At 38.6% G+C, this 20,242-nt stretch overlaps 1 protein-coding gene across 2 annotated transcripts in view; it reads left to right on the forward strand.

The window, feature by feature from the left end:
- The window catches only part of dcc (DCC netrin 1 receptor), an 803,111-nt gene that overhangs the window by 569,413 nt on the left and 213,456 nt on the right, over positions 1 to 20,242 (forward strand). For both annotated transcript variants that reach the window (XM_061876767.1, XM_061876768.1), the window contains exons 19-21: positions 3,300 to 3,407; positions 5,321 to 5,515; positions 9,776 to 9,808. In XM_061876767.1, coding sequence (XP_061732751.1) covers positions 3,300 to 3,407; positions 5,321 to 5,515; positions 9,776 to 9,808 — 336 coding nt within the window. The remainder of the gene's footprint in view (positions 1 to 3,299; positions 3,408 to 5,320; positions 5,516 to 9,775; positions 9,809 to 20,242) is intronic.

Raw genomic sequence — 20,242 nt, forward strand, 5'->3', positions numbered from 1 at the left:
CTAACATTGAACTTTCATATTAATGTGGGGGGCCGCAAAATAATGTCTCGCGGGCCAATTTCCGCGGGTCTGAGTCCCCTGCTCTAAATGAAGCGACAAAGGCTAAAGTGCATGAAAGATAATTTCCCCTACGTCTTACTCCCGTGCAAACCTGGTGATTATGCGGTGTGTTGTCAAGCGGAGTTACGCCATACATTCAGTTATGCTAAACTGACACACTTCCATTATCATTTCTTTATGAGCAAAGGCAGAAGTGCCAGATAGACCTCCATGAAAACTCTAGCTCATTTTCTTAAGACAGCGGGATTTGTTATTTGGCGCTGACTCAGTGCTCACATGCCGAGAACTGAAAACAAGTATTCTGTATTTACGACATTGAAAAACCAAGTGTCAATGTATTTTTTGCATGTTCATATAGACTTGGTATCGAAATGTCGATATTTTTGACAAAGCTCGGAAGGTGTCAGCGGTAAAGTACAATCTGGCGTCTTCTGCAACATCTTCTGTGCTTAAAAGCTCAACTAAATGACACATGGCTGCCTGACACATAAGTATCATTGCTCTGTGGAGGCAGGAATCGACAAATAGCGAAATTGATACAAAAAAAGGGTGGAATGGAAATACAGAAGTTTACAATAATGTCACTATGCACTTTTCACTGGGTTAAAAGAGTGCTTTTGCAATCTTGTCGTGGATTTTTTCAATCTTCATAGCCGATAATAACCCCTCCATCTACCCATTTTCTACCGCGTGTCCATCTCAGGGTCGCAGAGGCGGGCGGGAGGAACATCCTAGACCAGACTTGCCAACCTTGAGACCTCCGATTTCGGTCGAAGTCGGGGGGAGTATATTTGTAGTCGGCGGGAGTATATTTGTAGCTAGAATTCACTGAAATTCAAGTATTTATATTTATATATATACAGGAATGAAAACACAGGTTTTCTACTAACTGTAATGTACTTGCTGCTTACTTAAAAAAAAAAATAACACTTACCGTATTTTTCGGAGTATAAGTTGCACCTGCCGAAAATGCATAATAAAGAAGGAAAAAAACATATATAAGTCGCACTGGAGCAAAGGTCAGATTTTTGGGGGAAATTTATTTGATAAAACCCAACACCAAGAATAGAGGCAATTTAAAATAAATAAAGAATAGTGAACAATAGGCTGAATAAGTGTACGTTATATGACGCATAAATAACCAACTGAGAACGTGTCTGGTATGTTAACGTAACATATTATGGTAAGTGTCATTCAAATAACTATAACATATAGAACATGCTATACGTTTACCAAACAATCTATCACTCCTAATAGCTAAATCCCATGAAATATTGTACGTCTAGTCTCTTACGTGAATGAGCTAGATAATATTATTTGATATGTTGGTAAAGTGTTAATATTTTCACACATAAGTCGCTCCTGAGTATAAGTCGCACCCCTGCCCAAAATATGAAAAAAAATGCGACATATAGTCCGAGATGAGAACGGGATGTTGCTTGCAGCTATCAGCATAGCCATCTTTGTCTCGGCGTGTGATAAACCCTCGGGTCTCCATTTAGCCAGGTGGCACATAATACCGCATTGCCGCCGCCTTCTGCTTCTCTGACCGTTCATGAGTGACTATATCCATTTGACCGCCGTGTTATGGGTTATAGATAAAACTATGGATAAAGGAGACATATATAATAGTCTCCTTTTCAGGTGACAGAGGACTCTAAAGGCACCCCAATATTGCTTGTCCGGCTGGAAATTTTGGCCATTACTACTTGCCGTAGTTTTGAAGCAATGCGTGATGGGAATCCGGGTGTTGTGTGTGAGTGTATTAACGTGCCGGCTGGAATAAACACACGCTGAGAAATAGCTCCATGCCTGCCTACTTTATGGGTTATAGATAAACCTATGGATAACGGAGACATAAATAATAGTCTCCTTTTCAGGTGAAAGAGGACGCTAAAGGCAGTGCCTTTAAGGCACGCCCCCAAAATTGTTGTATGGCTGGAAATCGTGAGAAAATAGAGGGAATGGTTGTGCCGGGAGATTTTTCGGGAGAGGCACTGAAATTCGTGAGTCTCTCGGAAAATTTGGGAGGGTTGGCAATAGGGGTGTGGGAAAAAAATCGATTTGAGTTTGAATCGCGATTCTCAAGTTGTGCGATTCAGAATCTATTCTTATTTTTAAAAAATCGATTTTTAATTTTTTATTTTTTTTAATCAATCCAACAAAACAATACACAGCAATACCATAACCATGCAATCCAATTCCAAAACCAAACCTGACCCAGCAACACTCAGAACTGCAATAAACAGAGCAATTGAGAGGAGACACAAACACGACACAGAACAAACCAAAAGTTGTGAAACAAAAATTAATATTATCAGCAACAGTATCAATATTAGTTATAATTTCAGCATAGCAGTGATTAAACATCCCTCATTGACATTATCATTAGACATTTATAAAAATAAAAATAAAAGAACAGTAGTGTCACAGTGGCTTACACTTGTAGTGCATCTCATAAGCTTGACAACACACTGTGTCCAATGTTTTCACAAAGATAAAATAAGTCAGATTTTTTGTTCATTTAATAGTTAAAACAAATTTACATTATTGCTATCAGTTGATAAAACATTGTCCTTTTCAATTATAAAAGCTTTTTTACAAAAATGTACTACTCTGCTTGCATGTGTTGAATGAATAGAGAATCCTTTTAAATCGGGAAAAAAATAATTTTTGAATCGAGAATCGTGTTGAATTGAAAAAAAAATCGATTTTGAATCGAATCGTGACCCCAAGAATTGATAATGAATTGAATTCGCAGCCCTAGTTGGCAGGTATGTCCGAGACAAATGTCTACCTCATTGCAGGGCCAACAACACAGATAGACAACATTCACACATAAGGGTCAATTTAGTATTGCCAATCAACCTATCCCGAGGTGCATGTCTTTGATGGTGGGAGGAAGCCGGAGTACCCGCAGAGAACCCATGCAGTCCCAGGAAGAACATGCAAACTCTACACGGAAAGACCGTACCTATCTTAGTACCTTTGCGCTGTGAGGCACGATTACTCACCACTGTTCCACCATGCTGATGAAAATGCAATATTGAGCTCTTTAAGATCTTTAGAGGAGGGCTTGGCTCATGTATGTGTACTGTATGTGTAAATGTACTTGTCAAGTAATTGTTCAGATAAATGCTCTTCTCCTTGTTTGCGCTCTACAGAACTTTGAGTTGTTAATAATGTTGTGTGTTTTTGCCTTTGTTTAATTTAACCACGTCTGTATGTTTGATTGACAGCTCCCAACTCGGCTCCCAAAGACTTGACAGTTATTGGTAGAGAAGGACGACCCAGAGCCATTTTAATCAGCTGGCAACCACCGATGGAGGCGAATGGGCGGATTACAGGTGAGTGTCGGAAAAAAAAAAAACATTCTTCCATATTCAATTCTACGTTATCTGAAACGATATACTGTACTATGAAAAAGACAAAATTTTCTGTTTCAAGTATCATCAATATTATTTGCATTGATCAGGGATGTCAAAAGTATGTGAGATTTATGGCCCCCAGATAGCTTTCAATGGCCAGTATTACGTTCAAACATCCATCCATCTATTTTCTACCGCTTATTCCCTTTTGGGTCGCGGGGGGCGCTGGTACCTATCTCAGCTACAATCGGGCGGAAGGCGGAGTGCACTCTGGACAAGTCGCCACCTCATCGCAGGGCCAACACAGATAGACAGACAACATTCACACTCACATTCACACACTAGGGACCATTTAGTGTTGCCAATCAACCTATCCCCAGGTGCATGTCTTTGGAAGTGGGAGGAAGCCGGAGTACCCGGAGGGAACCCACGCAGTCACGGGGAGAACATGCAAACTCCACATAAAAAGATCCCGAGCTTGGTATGGAACCCTGACTTCTCAGGACCTTCGTATTGTGAGGCAGACACACTAACCCCAAGTTCAAACATAATTAACCAAAAAAGATATATATATTTTTTTTTTAAAAAGGCGGAATGTATCAGTAACACGTTGATTTGTTGAAATTGTAGTACCTCAATTTACGAGCTTAAATGGTTCTGTGCTAGAGCGCCAGACTCACTTGTATCTCAAATCATCGTCTCCTATTAAAGTGAATTAAAATCAATATTTTGGTGCGTGCCACTCGCCCTCCAAAAATAGCAACATTTTTACATGTGACATGTCTTTGAAGAAGAAAAACAATATTGTGACGCTTAGCTGGCATCATGGTGCGTGTTTGCGTTCTCTCGTGGATGCAAGCGGAATGGAACACAGCGTGAAAGTAAAAATTATGATTTACTTATACTAAAGAACAAACTATGAACAAAAACACTTGCACGAAGGCACTAACAAAAAACAACAGAACTAGCATATGAGCTAGAAAGACCAAAGGACGCTAGCATGTGAGCTAGGGAAATAAACAAATGAGGGAATAGCGTGGAAGCTAAAGTACAAAAAAAGGTTTTACCACAAGCGGGGATAGCGACGTCACCTGTTGCATTGAATAGCAAATGAGAATCCGAGACCTAATGAAAAACAAGGGCAGGCTTAAATAGAAGGAATAATCAAAAAGCAGGTGCGTGTGAAAGGCCAAAGGCAGGTGACACAAATGGGTTACTATGACATCGGAAACAAAACAGGAAGTGCCACCAGGAACTAAGGAATCAAATACAAAGGGATGTGACACAAAACAGAACAAAACCAGAATATGCCATGATCTGAGTAGTGGATCATGACAAAACTCTTAAGATTGTGTAGAAACTATTTCCGCGTCTTCAAAGCTTTTATTTTTGTTAATCGAAATATTATTAATTGACGCAACACAATATAATTTGAAGCTGTCTTCTAATAAAATGCATCGATTTTTGCAGCCCTTAAAACATAAGAAAGATAAGGGGTAAAAAATCGATGGACGGATGGATGTGTTTTCTATCAGTCTTTTTTAAAAATACAAAACCATGTAAGAAAAAAAAACAAATGTTGGTGTTTTTGGTGTGCCCCATTACACATTAATAGAATTTCAGTTTACTTTAATAAAAAAATCTAATTATTTAACATAATCGCCCAGCTCTGTCAATTAAACTCATAGGTCAAGGCACCGTTGTATCTGTAAATGTCTGCAACAGTACGGTATATTGGAGTGGTGTGATACCGTTCATAAAATGAAATAGAAAATTCACAATGGTGGAAATTAGTGGAATTGTTTGCACGCCCCAGACATAGATGGTTTGTTTTTGGAGTGTAGCAACTGTTTGGAAATCTATTTTTGCTAATATTTCATGCATTCCTGCAGGTTACATCCTGTACTATACTTTGGACAAGAACATGCCAATAGACGACTGGGTGATGGAGACCATCAGTGGCGACCGGCTGACCCATCAGGTTGTTGACCTGAACCTTGACACCATGTATTACTTCCGTATCCAGGCTAAGAATGCCAAAGGAGTAGGCCCGCTGTCCGAACATGTCCACTTTAAGACAGCCAAAGGTCAGTATGTGTGTATATATGTACAGTTACAGTCAGCCGTTATTGTCAAATACATTTTGGCCCCTAATGATTTATTTAAACTGTTATTTTTCAATGCAGAATGGCTAAAATAGGTCAATTGTGTCCCTAAGTTTGAATTTATTGTGGATTTACAGGGATTCAAAATGATTTAGTACATACAACATACAGTATTTGGTCACATGTCGGCAATAAGACTTGGAGGGTCATCATTAGAAGGAACGACATGTGGTGTTCTGTTGTTGCACTTCTGTGCTAACTACGCCAAAAAAGTACCAGAATACTAATCAATTAAAAAACGTACTACCGTATTTCCTTGAATTGAAGCAGGGCATATAGTATGCGCCTGCCTTGAATTACTGCCGGGTCAAACTCGCTTCGCAAAATAATTAGCGCATGCTTAATATTACCGCCTGGTCAGATTTGTGACGTAACGAGTGACACTTCCACTGTCATCATTTTCAAAATGGAGGAGGCTGATTTCATCCATCCATCCATCTTCTACCGCTTATTCCCTTTTTGGGGTTGCGGGGGGCGCTGGCGCCTATCTCAGCTACAATCGGGCGGAAGGCGGGGTGCACCCTGGACAAGTCGCCACCTCATCACAGGGCCGACACAGATAGACAGACAACATTCACACTCACATTCACACACTAGGGCCAATTTAGTGTTGCCAATCAACCTATCCCCAGGTGCATGTCTTTGGAAGTGGGAGGAAGCCGGAACACCCGGAGGGAACCCACGCATTCACGGGGAGAACATGCAAACTCCACACAGAAAGATCCCGAGCCTGGATTTGAACCCAGGACTGCAGGACCTTCGTATTGTGAGGCTGACGCACTAACCCCTCTGCAACCGTGAAGCCCGAGGCTGATTTCAATACCGGTAATTTGAAATCGCATGGAGGGAAGAAGATTAAGAGCTATTCAGTGGGATTTAAGGTCCAAGCTTACATCACACTCAAATTGTTACTGCATGCCTTTGGTAAGTGCCGGAATGAGAAGAGGTTTTGAAATGATTACCGCATGCTTACTTTTGCCGCATGCCTTTGGTAATCGCAGGAGTGAGAAGAGGTTTTAAATTAATTAGCGTCCCGGCGGCAATTCAAGGAAATACGGTTTACTGCCTTTGAAATATACCAGGACTTTTTGTGCCATGCGCATGATGGCGCACCGTGTTGATATTGCTGATAATTTGAGCCGATGTGCACACACAGCAGTTACAAGTGAAAACAGGCTAAAGACAGAAAAGGGAGAATGGATGTTGTTTGGCCTCAAAACTAACGATAAAGGTGATGCTATAAACACCGAAGCGCCGCTCTGGAAGCGGTGTTTTAAAATATGTTGGGTTTGGCGAAATTGATATAAATGATAGAACTTTGTCCAAAGACAGAGTTTTTAATACCATTGTTATATCGTGATAATGCATGTTGATACCCGGCAAATTTGACAGTGGCTAGCAAACAGAAGCTTCCTCAGTGAACTGCAGAGTCTTCACTAGGTAGCAGCTACTTCTAAATCACAAATCCTCGCCTCAATGGCGACAGATAAATTATGTTTTTCAAAAGTATCATTCCTGCAAGATGAGGAATAGCTAAACATGTTTCACTTCACACCATAGGAGAATTACTATAGCTAACAGCAAGCTTGTGCTCCTGGATGTAAACAAATAGGTGGATCTCTACAAATATCGACTGTAATGATACCTAGTACAAGAGCTGTATTTGGTTGATTCTTCAATGACTACATCGATATTTTTTACTCTCACGTTTTATTTTTTGGCATTTTTTTTATTGTTAATGAACTTTGGAAATGCATCACTGGACACAGGAGGAGTTTTAGGATTACCAATGAATGATCCTGTAACTACTTGGTATTGGATCGTTACTCACATTTGTAGTATAATCCAAAACGTATGTACAGTATCCAAATAACAGAAGCGTAAGCACTTTTTACATTTTAACAGATTGGTAGATAGAACATGTTAACACCGATAGTATTGTACAAACCCAGTTTCCATATGAGTTGGGAAATTGTGTTGGATGTAAATATAAACGGAATACAATGATTTGCAAATAATTTTCAACCCATATTCAGTTGAAAATGCTACAAAAACAACATATTTGATGTTAAAACTGATTAAAAAAAATAAAAATTAAATAATCATTAACTTTAGAATTTGATGCCAGCAACACGTGACAAAGAAGTTGGGAAAGTTGAGGAATGCTCATCAAACACTTATTTGGAAGATCCCACAGTTGTGCAGGCTATTTGGTAACAGTTGAGTGCCATGATGAAAACAGCTTCCCAAAAAATGCTCAGTCTTTTACAAGAAAGGATGGGGCGAGGTACACCCCTTTGTCCACAACTGCGTGAGCAAATAGTCAATCAGTTTAAGAACAACGTTTCTCAAAGTGCAATTGCAAAAAATGTAGGGATTTCAACATCTATGGTCCATAATATCATAAAATGGTTCAGAGAATCTGGAGAAATCTCTCCACGTAGGCGGAATGGCCGGAAACCAACATTGAATGACCGTGACCTTTGATCCCTTCGACGGCACTGTATTAAAAACCGACATCAATCTCTAAAGGACCACATGGGCTCAGGAACACTTCAGAAAACCCCTGTCACTAAATACAGTTTATCGCTACATCTGTAAGTGCAAGTTAAAGCTGTACTATGCAAAGTGAAAGCCATTTATCAACAACATCCAGAAACACCGCCTGCTTCTCTGGGCGCGAGATCATCTAAGATGGACTGAGGCAAAGTGGAAAAGTGTTCTGTGGTCTGACGAGTCCACATTACAAATCGTTTTGGAAATATTCGACATCGTGTCATCCGGACCAAAGGGGAAGCGAACCATCCAAACTGTTATCGACGCAAAGTTCAAAAGCCGGCATTTGTGATGGTATGGGGGTGCATTAGTGCCCAAGGCATGGGTAACTTACACATCTGTGAAGGTACCCTTAATGCTGAAAGGTACATGCAGGTTTTGGAACGAAATATGCTTCCATCTAAGATCCGTCTTTTTCATGAACGCCCTTGCTTATTTCAGCAAGACAATGCCAAGCCACAGTCAGCACATGTCACCACAGCGTAGTTTTGTAAAAAAAAAGAGTGCGGGTACTTTCCTGGCCCGCCTGCAGTCCAGACCTGTCTCCCATCGAAAATGTGTGGCGCATTATGAAGCGTAAAATACGACAGCGGAGACCCCGGACTGTTGAACGACTGAAGCTCTACGTAAAACAAGAATGGGAAAGAATTCCACTTTCAAAGCTTCAACAATTAGTTTCCTCAGTTCCCAAACGTTTATTGAGTGTTAAAAAAAAAGGTGATGTAACACAGTGGTGAACATGCCCTTTCCCAACTACTTTGGCACGTGTTGCAGCCATGAAATTCTAAGTTAATTATCATTTGCAAAAAAATAATAAAGTTTGAGTTTGAACATCAAATATCTTGTTTTTATAGTGCATTCAATTGAATATCGGTTGAAAAGGATTTGCAAATGATTGTATTCCGCTTATATTTACATCCAACACAATTTCCCAACTAATAAGGAAACCCGGTTTGTACATGGTAATTGTAATTTGTTATATATTGTAGATATTATATAAAAATATAATAAAATAATATAATATATCAGTTTGTATTATATACTGTATATATGATATGTAAATATTACATATATGTTATATTTTATATTGCTACTATGGTACATTTTTAGTTTATTTTATACCTGCATTATCCTTTCCATCCTTAAAATTTCCCATCTTTTGTGGAACAATTTCCTTTGTAGATCAATAAAGCATGTATGAGTCTAAGTCTAAAAGATACGTTTTCCAGTATATTTACTATCTTATTTATAACCATTTTATTTTAGTGTTGCAAAATTGTTCTTTGAGTGCAATAACAAACATATGTTTAATGTACCAGAATCATAACATTTCTGTTCAAATAAAGCCAATAATGAAATTTTTGCAATCCCCTTTATTTTGAAAAGTATTGAAAAACCTTCTGGTACTGTACCAATAACAAAATATTTGTATCGAGACAACACTAGTGTGTATATGTACATTACTAAAACATGTATATATATAATTTTGAGCAAAACAATTATTTATTCCCGTGGCGAGTCTTTATACTCTGCATTTGTGTTGAAACATTATTCATCCAAAAATTACCTCCTTTCGTTTATATTTATTCAACGTGCCTAATCTTTTTTTTATTGTGTTTTGTTCAGTGGAGCATCCAGACAAGATGGCAAATGATCAAGGTAAGTAAATTGTTAAATTATATATTGGGAATATGTCTCAGTCTTTTTGAAGGTCAAATTGAACAAGGTTACATTTTCAAATAATTACTTAATTGTGTCATTATTTAGTTATAATTTAAATTAATCATATAAATCAAATGTTTCCTTATTGTATTTAATGAAAAAGTAAAATTCATTATCCATCTATGCATCCATTTTCTACCGCTTGTCCCTTTCGGGTTTGCGGGGGGGTGCTGGAGCCTATCTCAGCTGCATTTGGGCGGAAGGCCGCGTACACCCTGGACAAGTCACCACCTCATCGCAGGGCCAACACAGATAGACAGACAACATTCACACTCACATTCACACACTTGGGACTATTTAGTGTTGCCAATCAACCTATCCCCAGCTGCATGTCTTTGGAGGTGGGAGGAAGCCCGAGTGCCTGCGAAGAACCCACGCAGTCACGGGGAGGACATGCAAACTCCACACAGAAAGATCCTGAGGCCGGGATTGAACTCAGGACCTTCGTATTGTGAGGCACATGCACTAATGTAATAATTTAATTATTTAATTAATTTTTGATGTTATTATATTATGAGTTCACTATTATTTAACAATGTAATTATTTTTTCAATGAACTTGTGTGTCAATGCTTAATTAATTTATTGTATGTGTCAAAGTCAGTGGGCGGGTCCTAACACATAATTGGTTACCCAGCACCGTCACTTGTCTATGGGGCACTTCGACCAGAGAAAGGCAGGACTACTGGTCTATATCTTGGTTTGAAACCGTAGAAATTACTCGGACAACTTCAATAAATTGCTCTACTTTGAAGGGGAACATTATCAAATTTCAGAAGGGTTAAAACCAATAAAAATCAGTTCCTCGGAGCTTATTTTATTTTTCGAAGTTTTTTTCAAAATTTTACCCATCATGGAATATCCCGAAAAAATGCTTTAAAGTCCCTGATTTTCACTATCTGTAAATCCACCCGTCCATTTTCCTGTGACATCACATAGTGACGCCAATACAAACAAACATGGCGGATAGAACAGCAAGATATAGCGACATTAGCTTGGATTCAGACTCGGATTTCAGCGGCTCAAGCGATTCAACAGATTACGCATGTATTGAAACGGATGGTTGGAGTGTGGAGGCAGATAGCAAAAACAAAATTGAAGAAGAAACTAAAGCCATTGAGGGAATAGCTATTGAAGCTATTCGGTGATCGCCATCTAACAAACAATTCCATCTTTTGACCACTGGAGCAACTTTAATCCGTCGATTGGTAAGTTTGTTTGGCATTAAATGTGGGTGGAGGGAAAGGCTGGATGCAAATATAGCTATAAATGTACATACAGCTGGCCTAAATAGCATGTTAGCATCGATTATCTGGCAGTCCTGCCGTGACCAAATATGTTTGATTAGCACATAAGTCAATAACATCAACAAAACTCACCTTTGTGATTTTGTTGACTTTATCGTTGGAAATGCATCTGCTTTGAGTGTAGCAGGATATCCACACATCTCTGTGCCATCTGTCATAGCATCGCTGTCGTCTGTAAAATGTGCAGAACAAACGAGGGACTTTCGCATCTTTTGACCACTGGTGTACTTGAATCCGTCGATTGGTATGTGTTTGTTTGGCATTAAATGTGGGTGGAGGGAAACTCTGGATGCAAATATAGCTACAAATGTACATACAGATAACCTAAATAGCATGTTAGCATCGATTAGCATGCCATGCTAATCAATGCAAACTCCACGTAAGTCAACTTGAATCCGTCCCTGATCGTGTTGTTACACCCTCTGACAACACACCGACGAGGCATGATGTCTCCAAGGTACGGAAAACAGTCGAAAAAACGGAAAATAATAGAGCTGATTTGACTTGTGTGTGTAATGTGTTTGCGAAAATGGATGAAAGGTCATCTCTCCGACAGCGAACAATTGGGAGGAGTTTAAATCGCCAAATTCACCCTTTTAGGGTTCGAAAATCGGTAAAAAAAACTTATGGTCTTTTTTCTGCAACATAAAGGTATATATTGATGCTTACATAGGTCTGGTGATAATGTTCCCCTTTAACTTTTACATGCTCTGTTTGGGCCAGCAGGTGTTGCTTCTACATAATTTGCAAAAAGTATGAGTGCATCCTCCTTAGTCGCCATGTTTTGAAAGGCTTCAAACCAAAGCAATCATTGGACTAGATTTGTATTAGCCACACCTACTGACTTTGATGAGTGAGTTTGAGAGATAAAACTAATTAATGGCACATAAGTTTAGGAAATAATTAAATAAATCATTAAACAATTATTTAAATCATGAAATAATGAAATTAATTTCAATTTTATTCAGGATAACCCCTGCATCTTCTTTTCAACATATGTTGTCATCCAAGCAACGTTATCATGGACGCCCCTGCTTATTTCAGCAAAACGATGCCAAGCCAAGTTTTACAACATCGTGGCTTTGTAGTAAAAGAGTGCGGGTACTTTCCTGTCCCGCCTGCAGTCCAGACATGTCTCCCATAGAAAATGTGTGGCACATTATGAATTGTAAAACACGACAACAAGACCCCGGACTGTTGAATGACTGAAGCTCTCATAAAACAAGAATGGGAAAGAATTCCACTTTCAAAGCTTCAACAATTAGTTTCCTCAGTTCCCAAAAGTTTATTGAGTGTTGTTAAAAGAAAATGTGATGTAACACAGTGGTGAACATGTCCTTTCCCAACTACTTTGGCACGTGTTGCAGCCATGAAATTCTAAGTTAATTATTGCTTGCAAAAAAAAAAAGTTTATGAGTTTGAACATGAAATATCTTGTCTTTGTAGTGCATTCAATTGAATATGGGTTGAACCGTATTTGCAAATCATTGTATTCTGTTTATATTTACATCTAACACAATTTCCCAACTCATATGGAAACGGGGTTTGTAATATTTGCTAGTTGAACTTTACAGATCACAAAAAAGGTAAATTCGGATCACTAATGTTGTTAGCATAAATGAATGGGATTTACCATAGAGACAATTAGCATCACGGCTAACGGAAAATTATGTTTTGTTCATTATGAGACTGTGGTGGTACATAAACCTAGCTAGCTAAAGATATTGGCCCCAAAATTAATTTAACAAGTAAAGGAACAGCTTGCTAGCTTAATGGAAGTCTGCTGGAGTAGTATAAAGTCATACAGTAACTAGCAATTACACCTCTATTAAACTTAAATACCATAGATCAAATATATTTACCCCAGTAATATCATCAAAACTTACCTGACTGGATGAAGTCCTTGGGCTCAAATACTAGTGTGGCTTCAATAGCCCTACTGTAGTGTGTAGCATGCTGGGAATTATCTGTGCACATGATGGAGGAATGCACTGTGCAGGATTGAAATTCTACTGAATTTGCATTAAATAAGGTTGTTTTAGCTAATAATCATACTGCAAGATCTAGCATGTTGCATTCAACGTTTATTCCCATTAATTTCCCATTAAATCGCGTTAATTCCCATGGAAAGTTTAAAACTTTGAATTTTGCTGGGTGCGTTTCGGACATTTTTTTGCAACCCTATCCACAACACACCTGCACTCAGGCATTTACTAAAACCATACAATACAATACAGTACAACTTCAGGAGCAACCGAATACAACTTCAACATCAGAAACAAGTACAACTTGTTTGCAAGTGGTAATATAAATTCCATTTAAAAATTTAAAAAATAAGCAATAGACTTTAAAGAAGCAAAAAATGGGATTTTAAACTTGAATGAACTACAGCCCATTTCCTTATTAAGTTTACTAACTGTAAACAAGGGATAAGTTATTTGTCTGAGACAATAGGTAGCTCTATACTGAACCAAAAGTTGCTTTAAGTACGATCGAACATGTAAATAGATACATTTAATATGAAACAAAACCCAGTAAAAGTGATGCCGCGATTTAGGGTTAAGCCAATTAACAGCTGGCACATGACTCAATGGGGAGTTCTGAATGGACATCGTATGACAAATCTGCAAAAATAATTATTTAAAAGTTTGAGAGTTTTAAGAATAGTGTCAGTAGTCTTTTTAGTAAACACCATCAGCATAATATAGCATGGCAAGTAAAACTGTGAAATTACTATTTTTGGAACTAGAAATTAAAAACAACGGATTGATCTGTAGAAAGAGCCCTAACAGCCATACATTTTCTTACAAATGTAATCAATGTGTGGTTTAAAGGTAAGCTCAGGGTGGAGCCAAAGACCAAGTTATTTAAATACATAAACTTGCTCTATTGGAGTTCTGTCACTGAAATGAACATGCAACTCAGGTACATGAGATAAACGAGGTTTTGTGCCAAAGACGATAAAACATATATTTTTTATTTAAAGAACAAATCTGTTGTTATCACATCTGTGTTGTACAGTATTGAAATCTCATTGAAAATTATACTTGATTTGTGATACATCAGCTTTGGTATGATGAATAAATAATCGGCATAAAGATTAACATTACAGAATGAACACACTTGAGGTAAATCATTAATAAACAGAGAGAAAAGAAGTTGGCTTTGAAAACAACTTTGTGGGACACCTCTATCAACTAACATGATCAGATTGACATGTTGATATCTATTGTGAAGATTATAGTTAAATAGAAGGACAACATTTTGAATCAGTCCAATATGATGCAGTTTGTCTAGGAGAAGATAATGGTCAACCATATCAAAAGTTTTGACAAATGAATACAAATATGACCTGTAAGTTGGCTAGTGTCGGATGCAGGAACAAATCATATGTAAATTTAAGAAAAGTTGTATGTCTATAGATGTTCTTATTCATCTCAGGGCATTCAATTGATCACAGCTGGACTGTTTGGTTGGTCTTGGAAGACGTTTTGCCAGTCTTTATCAGTTGGTGCTTATAGACCAAGGGGCCAAAATTTAAAACTGAACAGAGCCACGGGCCAAGGTTGAACAAATGAACCTTTTAATAGGGACCCAAACAAGTTTTGCATTGAATATTGAACAAGCAAGGCTTATATAATGTTATAGTGACATGTAAAATCGAGTTTTAAATAATAATCATCAAAAAATATCAATGGCATATCAAATACAATTTAAATAAAAATTGAATGCCTCTTTTCTTTTTGCAGCCCTTTGAGGTAAATATCAAAATAAACTTTTTCCACAGGCTAATAATACATTTGCAAATAAAATAACAATAACAAAATAATCAAACATTGAAGCCTTGAAGTAGCAAGAGAAAGTGCATGAGTAAAACATTAATTATTGTAGCGTCCCGGAAGATTTAGTGCTGCAAGAGGTTCTGGGTATTTGTTCTGTTGTGTTTATGTTGTGTTACGGTGCGGATGTTCTCCCGAAATGTGTTTGTTTTTCTTGTTTGGTGTGGGTTCACAGTGTGGTGCATATTTGTAAGATTGATAACGTTGTTTATACGGCCACCCTCAGTGTGACCTATATGGCTGTTGAATAAGTATGCGTTGCATTCACTTGTGTGCGTGGGTGTGTAAAAGCTGCATATATTATGTGACTGGGTTGGCACGCTATTTCTATGTAGGAAAAGCGGACGTGACGACAGGTTGTAGAGGATGGAAGGCAGTGCCGTTAATGCACGCCCCATATATTGTCGTCCGGGTAGAAATGGGGAGAAATTCGGGAGAATGTTTACCCCGGGAGATTTTCGGGAGGGGCACTTTAATTTGGGAGTCTGGGAAAATCGGGAGGGTTGGCAAGTATGAGTGTTAGTGGTGAGTATTAGCTGTATAAAACCGGCAGGCCAGCTCTAATGTTACTTTTATACTGCCTCAAGGGCCAAATGAAAGGGCCAGAGTTTGACACCCATGTTGTAGACGGTCAATGGTAACGAGGGGAAATTACACATTAACGACTGTCGTTGGCTTTGACAGTAGGATTTAGGATTACTTGTTTGCATCAATCAATTGTTTTCCTCACTACGATAGGGCAAAACCCTCTTTGCCCAGGCACACCCTCCAGGTTTTTGGAGTATAAACATTTTGGGTTTGGCACCAGTCGCTAGAGCAGGGGTCACCAACGTGGTGCCCGCGGGCACCAGGTAGCCCCTCAGGACCAGATGAGTCACCCACTGGCCTGTTCTAAAAATAGCTCAAATAGCAGCACTTACCACTGAGCTGCCTCTAATTTTTAAATAGTATTTATTTACTAGTAAGCTGGTCTCGCTTTGCTCGACATTTTTCATTCTAAGAGAGACAAAACTCAAATGGAATTTGAAAATCCAAGAAAATATTTTAAAAACTTGGTCTTCACTTGTTTAAATAAATTCATTTATTTGTTTTACTTTGCTTCTTATAACTTTCAGAAAGACAATTTTAGAGAAAAAATACAACCTTAAAAATGACTTTAGGATTTTTAAACACATATACCTTTTTACCTTTTAAATTCCAGGGTGTACCCCGCCTTCCGCCCGATTGTAGCTGAGATTGGCGCCAGCGCCCCCCGCGACCCCAAAAGGGAATAAGCAGTAGAAAATGGATGGATGGAATTCCTTCCTCTTCTTTCCTGACAATTTAAATCAATGTTCAAGTAAATGTATTATTTTTATTGTAAAGAATAATAAATACATTTTAATCTAATTCTTCATTTTAGCTTCTGTTTTTTCGACGAAGAATATTTGTGAAATATTTCTTCAAACCTATTATGATTACAACTCCAAAAAATTCTGGCAAATCTAAAAATTCTGTTGAATCAAATTTAACTCTTATTTCAAAGTCTTTTGAATTTATTTAAAAATTGTTGTTCTGGAAAATCCAGAAGAAATAATGATTCGTCTTTGTATATATGTAATATAGCTTGGTTCGATTTGTTATATGTTCTAACAAAGTGCAGATTTAAAACATGTCATCCAAATTTTAAAATTAATCTTAATCAGGAAAAATTACTAATGATGTTCCATAAATTATTTTTTAAATTTTTTCTAAAAGATTTGAATCAGCTAGTTTTATTAATAATAACATAGAGTTAAAGGTAAATTGAGCAAATTGGCTATTCCTGGCAATTTATTTAAGTGTGTATCAAACTGGTAGCCCTTCGCATTAATCAGTACCCAAGAAGTAGCTCTTGGTTTCAAAAATGTTGGTGACCCCTGCGCTAGAGTATAGCTGGACAATATAAGTCTATGACCACGAACCGATGAAGCCTACTCGGATGACAGGCGGGACGTCTTCCAAGACAAACCAAACAGTCCAGTTGCGATCGATTGAATGCCCTCAGATGAAAAGAAGTAGTTGTAGAAAAAAACAACACAACCTGGAGATAAAATATTTACTTGAGTGACATAATGAAATAATTAATGGAATATGGCCCTGTGATGAGGTGGCAACTTGTCCAGGGTGTACGCCGCCTTCCGCCTGAATGCGGCACCCCCCGTTTCCCCAAAAGGGACAAGCGGTAGAAAATAGATGGATGGGATGGATGGAAAATATTTTTTTCCCAAAAACTTGTGCAATTGCAGAGATTCTGGAAATTGGTCTGAAATTATTTGCTTCGGTTGGGTCTCCTCCTTTGAAAAGAGGAACAACTCTGGAACATTTCCATATGAAGGGAATAAGATGTGTTGTAGACAAGGGGAGATTAAATACATTAGCCAAAGGATACATTGGTATGTGAGCCACAAATTCAGGTATAGACTATCTGCAACAGCACTAAAGTCCCTTTTAACTCAACAATGGCATTATACACAGCAGGAGGTATAATTTTCCTGAAGGAGAAACTATTTCGGGAAAATAACACGTTGAGCCAAGGAATAAGGGGAGGTATGCAATGTACGAGAAACAGATAAGAAGTACTCATTAAGTCCTTAGAGATTAGAGCGGGATCGGAGATAGTATTCATGTTGCTATGAAGCTGATTAAATTAATATCGGTTGCTTTCGTTAAGAATGATATTCAGATATTTTGCCGTTGTGGATTTTTTTATAGAATGTATCATAAAAAGCATATTTAGCATTCCTTGATTTAGTTTTACATTGATTCTTTAAAAATCTATATTCTTTGCAATCATCGGGGTTGCTTGGACGAGCAATATTCGGTTCATGCCATATATGTGTCTCGCTTCCACCATCCAAGTCACTGCCCTTGTGTCCTTGGGCAAGAAACTTGACCCACCTGCTCCTAGTGTCACCCATACTGGTTTAAATGTAACTTAGATAATGGGTTTCACTATGTAAAGCAATTTGAGTCACTCGAGAAAAGCACTTTATAAATATAATTCACAATGCACTTCATTCTCTTTGAAGAGGCTTCTAAGATCAGAGTCCAGGGAAGATGTGAGTCTTTAACGCAAAAGCTTCTTACTGGGAGTAAAGTGATCTTCATTATTATTATTTTTTTTTACAATGTCTAAATCAGGGGTGGGCTTCACGGTGGCAGAGGGGTTAGTGCGTCTGCCTCACAATACGAAGTTCCTGCAGTCCCGGGTTCAAATCCAGGCCGGGATCTTTCTGTGTGGAGTTTGCATGTTCTCCCCGTAAATGCGTGGGTTCCCTCTGGGTACTCCGGCTTCCTCCCACTTCCAAAGACATGCACCTGGGGATAGGTTGATTGGTTACACTAAATTGGCCCAAGTGTGTGAATGTGAGTGTGAATGTTGTCTGTCTATCTGTGTTGGCCCTGCGATGAAGTGGCGACTTGTCCAGGGTGTACACCGCCTTCTGCTCGATTATAGCTGAGATAGGCGCCAGCGCCCCCCGCAACCCCAAAAGGGAATAAGCGGTAGAAAATGGATGGATGGAGCAAAGCGAGACCAGTTTGCTAGTAAATAAATACAATTTAAAAAATAGAGGCAGCTCACTGGGAAGTGCTGCTATTTGAGCTAATTCAGAACAGGCTAGCGGGCTACTCATCTGGTCCTTACGGGCTACCTGGTGCCCGCGGGCATCGCGTTGGTAACCCCTGGTCTAAATGCTATATATTTTGAGGAAGATCAAGGTGTTTTCATTTTCCAAACACAATACATAAGACAGTGTTCCCTAAAGCAGTCAGACATTATTCCAGATACGATGGGTTAGTAACAAGTTTCAAGTCTGTTCAGGACAAGGATCGAGGATCAACTCAGGTAAATTAATTTATTAACCCAGTAGAATTTGCCCCATGGAATAAAGGTCTATCATTTGTGGACAATTGGCTAAGCCATTTTTTTACTAAAATCACCCAAAATGATAAATTCCTTATGCCAATAGTTAATAATCAATAAATATACATCAAACAATAAATGTACTTTTACAAATCATACAATTTACATTTAACGTTAAAGGTAAAGTCCCAATGATAGTCACACACGCTAGGTGTGGTGACATTGCTCTCTGCATTTGACTCATCCCCATGTTGACCCCCTGGGAGTTGAGGGGAGCAGTGAGCAGCAGCGGTGGCCGCGCTCGGGAATCATTTTGGTGATTTAAACCCCAATCCCAACCCTGAGTGCCAAGCAGGGAGGCAATGGGTCCAATTTTTATAGTCTTTGGTATGACTCGGCCAGGGTTTGAACTCACGACCATTCAGTCTCAGGGCGGACCCTCTAACCACAAGGCCACTGAGCAGGTTTATTTCATTTATGTATTTATTCGATTTTACATTTAAGTACATACATTTAACTGTCTAATTCCAAATGATAATACGTTGATGACAAATTAAATGATTAGTCAATATTTCTTTATTTCTTTTATTGTGTCCCATTAGACTGCGAAAACTGAAATCTAAGTAAGATTAAATATCTCAAATAAGGGTGATATTTGCTTATTTTCTGTCTAATAAGATTCTTCTTCTCACTAAGCAGATTGTATGTTAGAGTGTTTTACTTGTTTTAAGGGGTTTTGGTCCTTAATTATCTCTGTAAGATATTACAGCTTGTTGCTGAGATTTAATGACCTATATTGAGTAAAAGTGAAGTGAAGTGAATTGTATTTATATAGCGCTTTTTCTCTAGTGACTCAAAGCGCTTTACGTAGTGAAACACAATACCTAAGTTACTTTTAAACCAGTGTGTGTGGCACTGGGAGCAGGTGGGTAAAGTGTCTTGCCCAAGGACACAACGGCAGTGACTCGGACGGCGGAAGCGGGAATCGAACCTGCAACCCTCAAGTTGCTGGCACTGCCACTTTACCAACCGAGCATACTTGAAACTATTTTTGTGTAAATGTCCAAAACACACCCAGCAATGGTGCACAGGAAGGCGGGGAAGAAGAGGAGAAAAGGCGGCCAAAATGGTCAAAAGTCCCAATTTCGTCCAAAATACCTCCACGGGTTCTAGTCCCAAGAGTCCCGCCGCCGGCCGCACAAGTCCCGGGATGCAAAAAATGTTCAAAACGCACCCAAGACGGCCTCACGGAAAGTGGGGGAGAAAAGTGAGAAAAGTCGGATAAAGTCCTTAAAATTTTTTAAATTACCTACCCAGGTTCGAGTCCCACAAGTCCCGGG

This window comes from Nerophis ophidion, linkage group LG17, assembly GCF_033978795.1.
Source record: "Nerophis ophidion isolate RoL-2023_Sa linkage group LG17, RoL_Noph_v1.0, whole genome shotgun sequence".
Lineage (NCBI taxonomy): Eukaryota > Metazoa > Chordata > Actinopteri > Syngnathiformes > Syngnathidae > Nerophis > Nerophis ophidion.